The sequence below is a fragment of the Numenius arquata genome, chromosome 2, assembly GCF_964106895.1.
Source record: "Numenius arquata chromosome 2, bNumArq3.hap1.1, whole genome shotgun sequence".
Lineage (NCBI taxonomy): Eukaryota > Metazoa > Chordata > Aves > Charadriiformes > Scolopacidae > Numenius > Numenius arquata.
The window spans coordinates 111,974,146-111,990,154 of NC_133577.1; the positions used below are offsets into that span (position 1 = coordinate 111,974,146).

General features: G+C 39.5%; 1 protein-coding gene across 2 annotated transcripts; it reads left to right on the top strand.

The window, feature by feature from the left end:
- Positions 1–2,670: 2,670 nt before the first annotated feature.
- On the top strand, positions 2,671–15,612 carry ALG12 (ALG12 alpha-1,6-mannosyltransferase). Of its 2 annotated transcripts, XM_074168945.1 has the most exons (10): positions 2,671–2,699; positions 4,369–4,558; positions 4,710–4,842; positions 5,361–5,534; positions 6,916–7,110; positions 8,354–8,457; positions 8,947–9,170; positions 9,905–10,074; positions 10,270–10,345; positions 14,278–15,612. In XM_074168945.1, exons 2-10 carry the CDS (start codon positions 4,394–4,396, stop codon positions 14,507–14,509), a joined length of 1,473 nt encoding a protein of 490 aa, XP_074025046.1. In that variant the 5' UTR covers positions 2,671–2,699; positions 4,369–4,393; the 3' UTR covers positions 14,510–15,612. The 2 variants fall into 2 exon arrangements, with proteins under 2 accessions (XP_074025046.1, XP_074025044.1); XM_074168943.1 differs by lacking the exon at positions 2,671–2,699 and having other exon boundaries at positions 4,375–4,558.
- Positions 15,613–16,009: the final 397 nt, after the last annotated feature.

Genomic DNA, 16,009 nt, shown 5'->3' on the forward strand with positions numbered 1-16,009 from the left:
CGGAGGGACGTGGTCCAACGGGCGCTCGCCACGCTGCGGGCCAATGGGAGCCTCCCGCGTGCGCAGAGAACTGGGCGGGGGGCGGGGCAGGGAGCCGGCAGGGGAAGCAATGCCGGCCGGCCTCGCGCGCCGCCGCCATCATGAGAGCGGGCAGGCTACGGGCCCCATAGGGGCTTCAGACTCAGCCGCCATTTGTATTTGGCAGCCGCCTGAGAGCGTTTTTGCTGGCGAGGGGTTGCTCTGCCCACACCTAACATGGCTGGCACGTGGGTCACGTGGCAGGGGGCTGTCTCTGTCCCCACCACCACCTCCTGCCGGCGCCCTCTGCGGGGCGGCCACGTGGGCGCCGGGCGGTGAGTGAGTGCGGGCCGGGCTGAGGCGGGAGGTAACGGTCGTGTTTGAGGGGGAGCGGGGAGGCCGCTACCGGGCCCCTTCGTTGGGCTATGGCCGGGTCGGAGGGCGCCACCGGGAGCCCTGTGCCCTGCGGAGGCACCCGGCTGGGGCCTTCCCCCCGCCCCGCGGCCGGTGGCTGGGAGGGAGCGGGGCGGGGTTGGGCCGCCGCCTCTGCCGCGGGGGTGCCGGTGGCTTCCGAAAGGGCGGGTGGTGCCGCGGTCTCCTCCTGAAACACCCCCGGGTCGCCTGGGAGCGGCCTTGAAGCGCGGGGAGGAACGTTAAACCGCCCCGCGCGCGCAGCTGTGGGCGGTTGGCGGCCGCCCGGTGCCCCGGGCCGTTAGCCGGGGCGGGGGGCGAGGCCAGGAGGCCCCGCCGGCGGGAGGAGCGGGGGTACAGGCCAGCGGCGGGGTGTTTTGGGACGTTCAGGGTGGTTTTCGGTATTTTTCTTAGTCGAGAGCATTCTGCGTGTTTCTTCCCCATTCTGAAGAGTGACATTGTCTCGGTAGTACCTTCATAGCCGGTGCTGTCTCAGGGCTTCGTTGCCTGCCTCAGCTTTCAATATTTTGTCATTTTTATTATTTTTTCTTTCCAGTCCATAAAGTCATGAGGATAGCAAAGGCCCTGTTCCTTCTTAGGAAAGATGAAAAAGCAATCCCAGCAAGTGCAAGGTTTAAATCTGACCTCATTCGGAAGTCAGCTTTAGAGCAAAGTTGGAAAGAGCGATAGCATACAAAAAAAAAAACCCACCATGAAAATTGAAAATAGTACAACATAGAATACTTGTCTTTCCATAGTTTTATGTGCAACCTGGTCTAGTGGGAGGTGTCCCTGCCCATGGCAGGGGGGTGGGAACTAGATGATCTTTAAGGTCCCTTCCAACTCTAACCATTCTATGATTTTACTATAGATTTTACCAGATCTAGACTAAGTCAAAGAGGGAGGGCTTTATGGTGGGATGCCCTTGCTGTGGTTTTGCTTACGTGTTTCCATAGAGAGCGTGTGAGGGAGTGAAATGCAATCTCTGTAGACAGATGCAACATGCAGTTCGGCTGCCAAACTCTAACATACTTATACTAAAGAATGTCTGAAAAACATAAGTGAGCCAAATGTGGTATATATTTCATGGGAAAAAAAAAATCTTGGAACTAATGACACTTCTACAGAAAAAGTATAGAAAAAGAATAAATCGTTTCTGGTAAAAGTATTTCAGCCTTTTTTTAATGTGAGAAAACAATTTATTTTCACCCAGTTTGATTTACCCCCAGAGGAGTGAATTCCTTGTGTTGAAAATCTCCCCTCTCCTATAATTTAGTCTTGATGCAGGCATCTCAGGGCAGGGGGGGGAGTAAATGTGGCGATGTTGTACGAGTCTGAGGAAGACTCTTCTAAAGTCATCAGAATGTTAATGCTGAATATTTGTTACATTTGCTGAATAGCTGTTAATGCTGTTTGTATTTGCTTACGATATTCCCCTAACCGTCATTATTAAAATATTTTTATTAAGTGAAGATCTATTTCTGTGTTTTTGGCATTTAAAAATAAAAGTTGTAATTGCAATTATTTTGCCTTTATATAGCGAATTTATTTTAAACATCAAATCCGGTGTCTACCGGTCTTGATAAATCCCACTTGATTTCTGAGGTTTGTCAGCACCAGTTTTTGACAGAGCACATTACTTTGAGTCTTGACAAGACCACTGAATTTATTAGGCTTTATCTCGGAAACCTCGGTGTTGTCTTCATGCTTTGTTTTTTTATCTTCTAGAGTGTTTCCCTTCAGGGAATTTCAGTATGTATAATGCGTATAATTATCTTCAAAATCTATGAGCGTGCTGGCAAGCTTACTTTCTTCAGGCATACAAAAGGATCAGAGTCAACAAGATTAAACAAAAAGCCTTGTGATAAACTGTGTATGAGATACGTAGCTTTACTGTCATTCTGATGATTTAGGAAGCTGGGGATTGAGTATTCGTGTGGTGATCAGCTAAAGATACCAGGAGCAGTTCATATGGTAGAGTGGTCAGAATATAATGAACGCGGTATTTGTAGGTGGAGGTAACATTTTTTACTACACAACTGATACAGTTAAGGGAAAAATAGAGCTTCTTGGCACTTGGATCCCTTTACAAGGATTCATTGGGTCCTAAAATATCTGAAAGGTTAGGAAGCTGGGAATTGGGCGTGAGGAATCCCTACCTTGCTGGTGCATTACACGCTGCTCCATGTGACACGCCAGCTGCTCAAACGCCTGTGTCACTATATGCAGCCGTAGATTGATCCTTCAGTGTCCAGTTTTCTCTTGGGTAAGTTTGCCCAGAACCGTGAGATACCTCCGTAGGTATTGGAAGAATTCAGCAAGAGAGCTTTCTAGAGACAAGAATAAGTTGCCCGTGCAGTGGCTTAATTCCTACTGAGCGCTTGTTGAAGTGCTCTTGATGGCAGTCCCGTGCCTCTTTTACTACTGCTGTGGAAAAAGGATTCTGTTGTAGCATAACCCACTTTTATCTGTCCTCATAAAGAAGTAGTACTAGGCACAAGTTAAAAAGACATTCATGCTTCCTGGAATGTTGTGTTTGTTTAGGTTTTTAACATCACAAAGGAAACCAAAAGTCATATCGACCTACCGCAGAACTCTTGTCTTTGAGAGGAGGGTTAGAGCTTCAGTTACAGTCTGTAACAGGAGCAATCGTGAGAAAAGGATGCAATCAGTGAGATACAGAAAATAATATGCAGATTCAGGCAATTTACAGGAAGTATACGAATTTCGGGATTTATTGGTGTTAGCTGTGACAATAAGGAACATTAGTTCACTATTTATTTTTACTAATGAGCAGGACAAACGTCAGTTCAGGAGAAGATGCCTCTAGGGGGCAGTTGCTAAGTGATCCTAGTAAATCTGCCGGCTATCTTACATCTTTTTGATGGACATATTTAGACCAAAACACAGGAGAAAACATCTCCAACCTAAACCCCAGTTGTACCTTAAAGGTGCTATTTTTAAAGTTCTGTTTCTGTGAGAAAAGAACAAGAATAACAATAACCAAAATCTCTCGTTTTTTCTTAAGTTGTAAACTTACAAGAAGTGGCGAGCTTAAATTTGAAGAACATGAAATACATTACTATGTTTTTGCTGGAAATGGTCACAGAAAATAAGATTTATTTTTTTTTTACTGGTTTATAATCTGAAACCAGAAAAGTTGAGTTGTTTACCCATGACATTACCTCTGCTTTATTTGCTTTGGCATCAGCTGGATGCATGATTATCATGATAAAATGCATCATAAATACTACCATAAGAATGGCTCACTGCAGTGTTGCGAAGCCAAGCACCGCGGAGAGATGACCTTCGTTTCTGGGTAGCAGTGCGAAGGATGAGGTTCAGACTGTTCCATGCCATAATAACACGTGGTGTGGGTGCCCAAGGGGATTCATCCTTCACTCGCTGAGACCAGACCAAACCACTGGCAAACTCTATAAAGATCAAAGTACTCTGTTCTGAGCAATTTCTCATCCTCATGGTTCCTCTTCTACTAGTTTCAGAGTCCTAGACAAATGAGAGAGTTGTTAATGTGTAAATCCAGCATGCGATTAAAGTGAGAATAAATTACAAAGCTGTCTCTCCCACAAAATGCAGACATAATTGAGGTGGTGCTCTCAGCAGTGGTGGCAGTATGGAACACAAAGGCAAATACTTTCTTAAGTGGGATCTATGTTGTCTGAGTTTTTTTAGGTGAAAACTAGAACTTTTACAGGAGGTGGCATAAATCCTGAAATGCTGCCTGAATATATTTTTGGCTATCCACTCGATTCATTGAATGTATAAAAAAATATAGGATGGATTATTTGATTTATTGGTCTTTGTTTAAATATTTACACTGCTGTAGTACATTTTCCTTGCATTATTAATCTTTTTCTCCTTGGACACTTCATGCGATGTTATTAATGTATTTTCTTTTAATTTTCTGTTTAACAATAGACTTTCTGTGAATTTTGAACCCAGAATGGCTCAGAAGAGGAGCTCGAGTGGGCGGTCGTTCCCATTGCTGCTGCTCATTATTGTTGTGGCCTTTGTCCATTTAACTGTCTGTCCTTTTACAAAAGTGGAGGAAAGCTTTAACCTACAAGCTATCCATGATGTGGTGTACCACCAGCTGGACTTGGATAAGGTAAATGGGAAGGAAAGTGTTCTTTCTTGGACACTGTTAAAGATCAGAATTCCCTGCTATATGAGTAGGATAAATGCAATGTGAATATGAATTATCCCAGTTTTCCTTTGTTTCTGATTTGCGTAGCTTACTTATATTTTCCTTTTTGCAGTACGACCATCATGAATTTCCTGGAGTTGTCCCAAGAACGTTCCTTGGACCAATTTTTATTGCTGCTCTTTCCAGCCCAGCTATATATGTACTTTCTGTGCTAAGAATGTCCAAGTTTTACTCCCAGTTGATAGGTATGAGAACTTTAAATCCTCAGAATAGAGATGTTTTTACGACTGGACTAGTGGGTGGCAAGTTTGTAACATTCAGTGTTTGGGCCAATGGTTAAAATATTCTTTTCCTTAATGATGGATTTTCAAAACTTGGAGCCAGCACGGCAATTTCACCCCCTCTTTGGAGTAACTAACGGCACAGAGAAGGTCTGTGCTAACGAATGTCAGACAGTGTGGAAAAAGCAAGTGTATTCAGAGAATACACTCCCATGTGTATTTCTGTGTATGCTTCAGAGAGTATTGTTTAACTTGAGCATATAAACATCAATCTTTGTGCAAAAGTATCAGACGAATGAAAGGTGGATTAACATAGGTAAACTAATGGGGAAGTTTGGGTTTGTTTTTAATTTAAGTGGGTTATACTGTGATATCTTCAGTATTATTCTTAATAATTTCTTCCCATCACATTATGTAACGTGGTTGTTCATCAGTGATCTGTTTGATATCACTCTGATGTCCCATTTTCATTCTTCTAATAGTCCGAGGAAGCTTGGGGCTCAGTGTGATTTACACATTATGGAAGTTGCAGAAAGAAGTTAGAAAACAGTTTGGAGCAACTACATCAACAATCTTCTGTCTCATCACTGTTACTCAATTTCATTTGATGTTTTACTGTACACGAACCCTCCCTAATGTGTTTGCACTTCCTTTTGGTAAGTATTCACGTAGGAATAGTTTTGAAATATAAAAATTATTCTCAAATATATCAATAGTTAAAGCACAGAAAATGTGTGGTCAGACCAAATTAATATATGTACTTAGTTAAATAGTGTGATAACAAGACTAGAAAACTTAAGCAGTTGTGATTTCTTTCTTTTTTTTTTTTAACTGTATATGCTTACAATGACTGCTTTATTGAACCTGAGCATATGTGGAGTTTGTAAGACGGCTTTGATTGACTAGGAGTTTGAGTACATATATCTGATGCATAAAACAGCTATTGAAAAGACAGTAGGTACACTTGCAGTTCAAAAAAATCTGTGAATTTAGTCTGCACAGGAAACAGCTTTCTCATGAGACTGTGGAACAAATTCCCACTGCAACATCTCCACATTCCTCTTCTGTAGTTATCTACAAATGTAGCAGTTTGTACACTTAAAGGGGGAAAAAACAAAATCAAAGTCACAACCTGACTGTATGCATACAGTTTTTCCCCAGAGATGATGAGAGGGAAGATTAACCACATGTGACAGATATTAGCTGAGTCACTTAATACTTCAGTGCAAGTTGTTCAACTAATAAAATCACGAGCTTGGTGTAAGAACCTGTATAGATCTGAACTGAAAAACAAAACAAAAAGAAGTTGAATTGTTAGACGAATACTGTGTAGTGATAAGCTTCTCAGATAATTTCTGCAGGTATTAAAAAGTACAAGTTTTTTCATGTTTTTGTACTATTAATATTTCACACATTTTCCTTAGGATCATGACCACTTTACTATGTAGTCAGTGTTATCATGTGATTTAAAATGTGAAAAAGTAGAGGCAACTTCATGTGTAGAGATACAGTGTGTCTCCAGCTCACCACGGAAATGGATTTGTAGTTCTTTCTCCATGAGCGGTAGTCTGTAGTCTCATTTTCATATTTGAAATGACTTGCTGTTATCCTGAATACAGGATATACTCAGCCAAGAGAATAAACTAGCTCTTTAGCTGATACTGAGGAGTAGTAATTATGAACCGTGGTTTGAAAGGCTTTTAGTACTCCCTTAAGGTTTCTTTTTTCTTTTTTTCCTTTTTTTTTCTTTTTTTTCCCCCAAAGCTATTAAATATACTGTCTAGGAAGAGTTCCCATGTGTTCCTTCTGTGCTTAGACTTTTCCTAATTACTTAAGTGTCAAGAGTAGAATGTTGTATGTTTTTCCAAATTACACTTCTCTAACAGAGAAAGAATTTCTGAACTAGAAACAGTAGAAAGACCAAGAGAAGATTGGTGGGAAGTTAGAGGAACAAGACACTAGCATTGGCAAAAGTGTTGCTCTTTAGAAAATAAATAGTTCAGCATGTCAGATGGTGTGCTTTATTTGTTTTTGCAGTGCTCCTGGCATTGACATTTTGGATACAGCAAAAGCAAAGGCCATTCATTTGGTTCTCAGCTTTGGCAATTATAGTCTTCAGATCAGAGCTCTGCATATTCTTAGGCCTCATGCTCCTGGTGACGTTATTAACTAAAAGAATCTCCGTTTTCAAGGTGCTTTCTCATGCTGTTCCTGCTGGAACTTTTTGGTTGGGTAAGTGTTTCCTTGGAAAAAACAAATGCCACATGTTAAATTGAACAGAAGTCTGGAGATTTGACTGATTTCTCTGGTGACCTGGCCCTTAGGCTTTTTTTTTCCTGTTTGTTTCATTGATTCCATTTTGTAATAATATGAGAGGGTATTTATTTCTTTGAAAATTTCCACATGAGGAAATAGGTATGCACAGAGCAGTAGTGAGATACTGTGACCCCCGCCTTCGGATGTTTACAGTATAATGCCCTAGTCTTAAAAAGGCTTCGACGTGCAAGTTGACTTTAGTATAATTAGTATTTGGGTGTAGCTACACATGCACTATCAGTTGTAGTATCTATTGCCATGACGATAAGCTGAATCCCAGGATAAAATACAAGAGTGTGACAGACAGGGATATTGAGCAAGAGGGTTGTGGGGATTGTCATGTTCAGCCCTGTTTCTTTATTACATTAATGTTAATAGCTTGTCATTACCCATGCTAGAGAGGTTGAAAAATCTCCTTGTCTCTACCCCTTCCATGGAAGGCTCATGCATATGCACGAATACTCTATGATTCTCTGCTAGCCTACCTAATTAAAAATGCTATTGTCAGATATCTGATGATGACCTCTGGTGGTGTGCTGTCCCTTCCACGGCACGGGCAGTAGAAACAATAAAAGATCATGCCATGTGAATTTGGAGGCACCTCACAGCGTAAGAGTTTGGAGGTCCAATGGCAATTAGTTACTGGTACTCCCATTCCCCCTCTGGGCAACCTTCTTAAATACCTGAGCAGTTTTCATAGAGCTGAGTGGAGGAGATGGGGCTGATGGATTTGCTGCTCTTCTGTCTTTTTGCCTTTCATCCTTTATCCTCCTCCTTCCCTCCCATCTAATAAATAGTAGCAAACTTCTAGACCATTCATTGCATTTAATGCTCTAATAGTCTTTTAAAACAAACCTTAATTAAACCACTGCTTTCACACCTGGGATTGGAGTGGGGTGGAACAGATTCAATCAGATTCCTATTAATCAGATTCCTACCTAACACGCTTCTGTGAAGACATACATTAAGAAGTGCCTCCCTCCCCTGTGTTTCCACTGCAAGACAGATTAAACCTTCTCTGTGGCTTTGGGTGATCACGGCTTACAATGCACATTCCGGTTTACGTTGATCTTATCAGTAAATGTGCAGTTTGGATGTGCTAGTTTGCTTTTCCCTAGTTTTTAATTCACACAGATTTGTGTTTCTTTAATTCTTTTAGGGCTAACAGTTGCTGTGGATTCTCTATTTTGGAGGCAACTTGTGTGGCCTGAGGGGAAAGTGCTCTGGTATAACACAATTCTAAACAAAAGTTCCAACTGGGGAGTATCCTTTGAAACGTCTCGGGGAAAAAAATCTATTGAACACTACCAGCCAAAGCAAAGACATGATGTAACCTATTCTTGAGACTCAGTTATGGTGTTAAATTCTACTTTTCATCTAGTATTTCATTATTTGAAGCTTATGAGACAATGACTGTTTCTTAGATCTTTCTATAAATTTTAACTTCCCACTGCTGACTCTTCCATCTTGCTTCTTTGTGTTCTACCAATGTAAGGCCAGGTTTCTTCCCCTTGTTTTTTCATGTTGCCCATCATTAGCGCCACTTGATGTGCCTAGTGTTGAGTGATGTGAATGTATTTAGGCAACCGCTTTTATTTCTCAAAGGGTAAGGCAGGAAAACAAATGCCTGGAAGAATGTGATATAGAAAAAGTGTACTGCATTTTTGAAAAATTTGCATGTAGTACTGTAAAGAATAGTTACTTTACTTGCTAGAAGTGAAAGCATCCTTAACGCTCCATTTCACCGTGAAGACTTCTCCCTTCTTGTGGTATTTCTATTCAGCCCTGCCTCGTGCTTTGGGATGCAGCATTATATTTGTACCTTTAGGTGTAGCAGAAAAGAGAACTCGGATATTACTTTTGCCAGCACTGGGCTTTATTTTCTTGTATTCATTTCTCCCGCACAAAGAGCTGCGTTTTATCATATATACTTTCCCTGTCTTCAACATAGTGGCTGCTAAAATGTGCTCACGAATGTAAGTTCAAAATTCTGTTTATTTTTTTTTCTCTGAAAATGCAAAAGAAAAGCAAAACTCGTTACTACTATTTTTATACACTTGAAATCTGGATCATCTTGAGATCTTTATGTCTGGCTTTACAAAGGAGATTTGTATCACTGTACCCATTTGACTAATGAGGGAAATGGAGACATAGAGTTAAATGATTTGACAGGACCATTTGGCAAGTCCGGGGTAGAGTTGAGAATAGAGCCCTGATTTTACTGTTATGCTGTTACAATTCATTTTATTTTATCCACCAGAGAAAAAGACACATTCCAGTGTACTACTGTGTTGTTAGCATAACTTACCTTAGGAGATAGTTTAATATACAGGTGGGGCTCATGAAACACGGAGTTTGTATGAAATAGTTAAACTTGGGTATATTGAGTAAACAAATTGGAGTTAAACTCTGAACTTCTTTGAAAGAGAATACGTTTATAGCTAAAGGTTTTAAACACAGAAATACTTAGCTTTATGATGAGTTTGTATGAGCTTTATTAATGAGAATATTCTAATTTAAATGTCACTAGAAGCTAGTCTTTTAGAAATGAATAATAAATGCATTCCATACACATGGAATAACAAAGTTTGCATTAGTCTTTATTATCTAGCAATGGAATTTTCATAAAAGTTCTGTCACAATAGTCAATGACCAGTATGAACGAAAAATAACAGTTTGCTCTTACTCATTTTTCCCCCTCCCTCAACAGTCTGAATAACTACCGGAAATCCTGGCTGTACAAACTTGGATCTTTCTTTGTTGTAACGCATCTTCTAGTTAATGCTGCTTATTCAGGAACATCTTTATATGTTTCACATTTCAATTATCCTGGAGGAGTGGCAATTCAGAAGTTGCATGAGTTGGTACCTTCAACAGCAGGTACGTAAAGTTGGTTTGAGGTATGTTCGTCTAATTTCAGTTGCAGGGTTTTTTTTTTGCTAGTACATCTTTACACGGATATTACTACTTCACACTATTTACATGCATCTTTTCTGTTACTGTTTTGCTAATTTATTTACCAGTGGGTTTAGAAGCATTTTGAAACAATATTTTTTTTTTTCTGTATTTATGTAGACGTCTCTGTTCATATTGACGTGGCTGCAGCACAGACAGGAGTTTCTCGGTTTCTAGAAATCAATTCAGATTGGAGGTATGTCATGAACAAGGTATTTTGATCTGAAGACAGGAGCCTGCTTTTTTTCTTATGTGCACAGGGACAAACATCACAGATACTGTTTGTGGGATAGCATATTTATTAAGCCAGGTCAAGAACAATGTGAATCTTCAGAGAATTTTGATGTATTGCAGCGCTGCCATTTCAGAAATAGAGCACTGCAAGGTTTTTTAGTTGTTTTTGTTGGTTCTGGTTTGCCTAAATAGCATAAAATCTTTTAAAGATATCAGAAACAGTGCAAAAAAATGTTGGCTTACTAAACCACCATTATCTTTAATGCAGTTAAGTTTGATATCTCCCTAGATCTTGTATAACACAGCTGTAAATGAACATTTTTCTGCTCTTGGCAGAACAGTGTATATAATCGTGGGGATATCGTCTCATTTTATTTGATTTTAAATGATGCGTGGCATTGTGAGGCTGTGTATTAATATTCAAACTCTATTTTTACATGGAACATCCTTTACATAGATAGCATTGAAGCTGCTGTTGTGGACTGTGGGTCACATTAGCTCTGAGAGAAAGCAGTGGAGTGCTCTGTTACCATGACCAGCAGTAATGTCCAAACAGTTTTAAGAATCAGAATATTTAAATGAATACTAAGAGACATTTGTGGGATGGCATTGTTTGCTTTTCAGGACGCAGACTTAAAAAAGGGTACCTTTCTGATGCTTAGGCCTACCTCTTCAGCTGAAGCGTAGGCTTCTAATTTAAAATGTCATCTTAATGAAAATGATTCAGCAGAAAGTGCCACAAAGCCTCACTTCATACTTGCACAAAACAAAAGCAATAGAAGCAGATTTGGTTTCAGAAGTGCGCTGAGCATGGAGTTCTTTTTCCCCAGTTACAGTCTCCAGGATCAGAGGAACAAATATAATTTAATTATTGGTATGTTTAGAGAGAAAAGTATTTTGGAAGTAAACAGGAAGAAGGGAATGCTTCTGGGGGAATTATAAAAATCATCAAGCTTGCTATGCCTTATTTTATTTCTGTGCTCTCTCATATTACTGTGATATGAATGATATGAACAGTGTAAAGCTGAGTTGCCTTCACAGTTCCCAATCCAATGCTTATTTCAAATTGTTTTTTCAGTGTTTGATCTAGAGAAAGTCTTAAGGCACGAGCAGTCAGGAGAAGACATTAAACTATCAGAGTGCAAGTGATAGTACGCACTTGATAGCTAAAATGTTCTACTCTTTGTTTTTTGAATATAGTTAAGTACACACGCTACTCTAAACACAGCTCTACCCTCTAAATACAGTGCTTGATTTCAGTGAGCTTTTTTAGATGGTAGGTTCTGGGTTGTTTTGGGCTTGCAAGGCTGTAGTGTAGTGGGATTGGAAGGTGAACAAATAACATCCTTGTCATCTCACTTTTATCTTTACTCATCATACAAAAGGGCTGATTCGTCATTAAATTTCACATTAAAAAAAAATCAGGCAAAATCCACAACTGAGCATCATACCAGGACTACCACTTTGTCTGACAGCACAGTAGTGCAAAGTTTAGTGGCACCAGCTGTCCATTTTCTTTTTATCTGAGGAAGTGATGGCCTTTCAGATGGGTGAAAACTAATTTACCATCTTCATAGACTGTGTACATCAGGTGAAAACAGATTTATGGATGGAGTGGCTATGAAGGCTGATGATTCATCAGGTTAACTACATTCCATAAATAAAAGTGTCTTAAAGTTAACAGCTTTCAGTGGTGTGCTCAGATTAGATCTACTTGCCTCAAGAAAAATCCAAGTGATCCATTATTTTTCTTCAAAGGGTGACTGAAAGAAGCTTGATGCAGATTCTGACACAGAACAGGTGTTATAATCTTGTCTTCAATTAGTGCGGTCTCTTTGAACCAGGAATAAATATGCTGTGTAAGCATAAAGTATTTAAAAATAATAAAATTCAGAAGTGCTTGCAGCCTGATGAAAGGCTCTTTATTTGCTGATGAAGAAAATACTTTGTATCAACTTTACCAATTACTAATTTTATATGCCATTCCTTCTCCCAGTTTGGATGCATGTACCATCACAAGTGGTATTGTGATCTTTTTGGAAATAGTAGATGAAATTAGCGTGCAATTTTTTTAGAAGAAAAAAGCACTTGTTTAGTGTGCAGAGTCTAATTCTGTATTATATGGTATATTTATTGACACCTCTGGATTCTGTCAGCCTGTGGTCTGTTCTGGGTTGCCAAAATTTTAGTTAACAATCCATACAAATCCTCTAGTTTGCTGTAGAGCACTTGCTTTTAGTATCTTAAATGTTAATGACTGGTATGTCAGGCAGTGTTGTAAAAACATAAATTGAGATTAATGTTTCCAGTTTTTCACAGAGAATTCAGAGAGATGAGAGGCCAGGTCTGCAAAGATACATGTGGCAAAAGATGCAGCCTGGATTTACTCCTAGGTGCATTTAAGAGTATGTAGTGTTTGCACCACTACCTTACCAGTGGCCATGCCTGTAAGAAAAGCCACAGCCTTGAGTAAGTTGCTTGTGAAATGAATGGGAGACATCAGGTGCCTAAGAACTGGGGCTCCAAAAGCTGGTAGAAAATGGTTCACAGAAAAGGGCAACAGAAAGGGGGAAGCACTGGGCACTGCTCTTCACTTGGGTTACAGAGCATGGATTTTCTTCTATAGTTAGATGCCTAAGACTCTCTCGTCATAGACACACATAAAGGTAAGCAACCTCCATCTTCACCTCTGTCTTCTGGACAGTATTAGCGTATAAGTTTTTCTGGGATGTAAAGCAAAGATTTGAATCCAGGTCTCCCCCTTTTGGAAGCACAGTTAACAGTGGTCTATGGGGTGTTTTGGGGTAGACTTCTCTTATTTTTCACCTTTGAAGTTGTGGATTGAGGATGTGATCAAACTGCTGTGTCCAATATAAGCATCCTAACCCTTGGGCTATAAATTCCATCTGACTCTCTTCAGTGTCTTCATGAGACAGTGAGGGAGATCTGCCTCGATTTCTAGAAAATTAGAAAGGTTCATACAGCTCTGTGAGATAACAAACGAGTTCTGGGTTTAGATCAGACGGAGAGTGGCGGAACCTAGATCTTTCACATCCCTGCCAAACGATATGTCACTTAAGTCACTTTTTTTTTTTCTCATCCTCTATGGCTAGATTAAATATATCTCCTTTTAAGAAATAACTGTAAATGTATATGTTAAATAGCTTTAGAACTCAGTAGTTTTGATATTTTTAATTTTTTTTTATATAGTTTTTATATAGGTACATAAACAGGTTTATAAAAGCTGACCCAAAGTGACCTGCCCAAGCATGCAGTAGATCAGGGAACTGAACCCAGAAATAACAAGTGTCAGGCTAATACTATAATTGCCAGGCTGTTCTTTCTTTCCTACAGTGCCCAAAGAAGTCTTCTCCCTGCTATTCTCTGGGGCTCCTAATTTAATGCATGACTACCAGAAAAGAAGGGTTTCTGCTAAAGTGCCTTATAATATTTATTTTATTTTAATGAAAAAAAAAAAAACAACAACAAAAAAACCCAAAAAAAACTAAAAAAAAAACCCAACCCCAAAACCCGCACTTATCCAAACTGCAATTCTTGTAGGGTAAAACTTAAAAATGAGTCCAATTTTCTACAGTTTTAGGCTTTGGTGTCCTTTCTCCAGAGAACTCAAATAGAGGACTAGTGAGAAACTTTCTAGCAGTTCTGTTTTATATCACAATAGCAGCAGAAAGACGTGCATGGAATGACTGGCTCCCTAAACTCTTCAAAAATACTGTTTCCTCCTGCAGTACTAGTTAATGTAATCAAGAGAGATAACTGAGGATGTTACAGTTCCTTTTGTGTTTCATCTTGGATGCTGCATGCCCTTGCAATAAAGGAGATGGTTAATATGTAAAGAGAGGAATGTAAATAAGCCTTCTTTATTCTTTACAGGTATGACAAAAGAGAAGATATTAAACCAGGAGACCAGCTGATGTTTTCTTACACACACATACTGATGGAAACAAACCCTCTTCAAATATCACATTACAAGACAACCCACAGGCCACTGGCAAATATACCTGGCATCAGTAAAATTGGGTTGAACCTTACTGCACTACCTCCTTTTACTTTAAACTTGAAACCAAAATTAGTACTGTTGGAAAAACTTCCTCTATCATCTTGACTGTGAATTTTAAGTACGTTTTTTGATGTAATTTTGCTGATGACTGAATAATCTAAGACAGCAGCCAATTGTCATTCCAGCACTGCAATTCAGCTTCTGTGGAAAGGCACGGAAAATCTTTGTACCGATTGGTATTTAGCTCCGTCCTGTTTCTTACATAAATATTACAATGCATTCCTAGTCAGTATGTACTCAAATACTGAGTTGTATTGTTAGATACGTTTGAGAGAGGCTATCTACAAGTTTAGTGGTATTAAGTAAAACCTGTTGACTTGGTTTGGGTAGCTGTTTCATAACGTAGCGCAGGTATGTCCTAATTGTCCTATATAAGATACATAATGGAACAGGTTTGTGCTACGGCAACAATTTGATATGTAATCTGTGTGTGCAAAGGTGTATTACTTGATGTATCTGCAGGATTGTAACCCCATCAGTTGTCAGATTGCCTGTGTGAAACTAATGATGTTATCAACATAGGAAAGCCATATTCATTGTAGCTTCATCACAATACCTAATTGCGCCCTGTAGGCTACCGAGCTAATTAAAGTGAAAGATTCACTTAAAAAGCAGTTGGACCTCTTGACAAGCACTGTCTCAAACAGACTTGAGTATTAAAGGATGGTTATCTTTATCCCAACAGTTCATGAATAAGCAGCAACTTGAATTTCGCAGGAAAAAGAAATTTTAAAATAATGTTTCTCTCTGCTGCTGCAATGATATTATCTGATTTTGCAGTGCAAAAATTTACCTATGAAAATATTCACTTGAATACGCTTTAAGGAGAAAGGTGCTGTTTTCCTTTTTTTATTAAGTAGTCCCTTTGGAAAGGAATTATCTAATGTGCCATGTGTTGCATTCTGTAGAATAAGATAGCATGCTCTGTAGTCTCTTCTTTATTAAATGTTTTTTGTTAAGGATGTTTGCCTAGATTACTGAATGGAACAAGTTAAGGGTTAAACTAAGGAAAAAAAGTTGGTGTTTTGGTTAGGGCCAGTTGTAATACAATAGGAGCTCCATTAGTGTAAAAAATCAGTATTACCGAAATAATCATGGGCAGAAAACTATTCCTTGCTGACTGAAAACTCGAGTAAAAAATTCTTATCAAATAAAGTGGTTTGTGTTCTTTTTTTTTAACTCTTAAACTGTGCTTCATTCAGAAATTACCTATACTTGCGTTAAGTTTCATCTTTTAGGACCATGTTTTCTTTTTGTCCTCTAGCTCATGTATCGGAGGAACTGATCTGGTGGGGTGGAGCCTGCTCCCCTGTGGGTGGCTGTTGCTGTTGTGCAGGCTTTCTCATGCTGAGCAGATCTGGCAAAGGCACCTGCAGAACTTGTTGGTCCAGTCTCTGGCTGCTCTTCAAATTGAAATCATTCAAGTATTATCTATTTGACTTGTCTTTAGAAGAAAACTCAGCTTCCTCCAGAGCCAATCTGAACATCAAACAATTCACATGAGACAGAAGGAAGTACCTGTGCAAATAGCTGAGACTTTGGAAC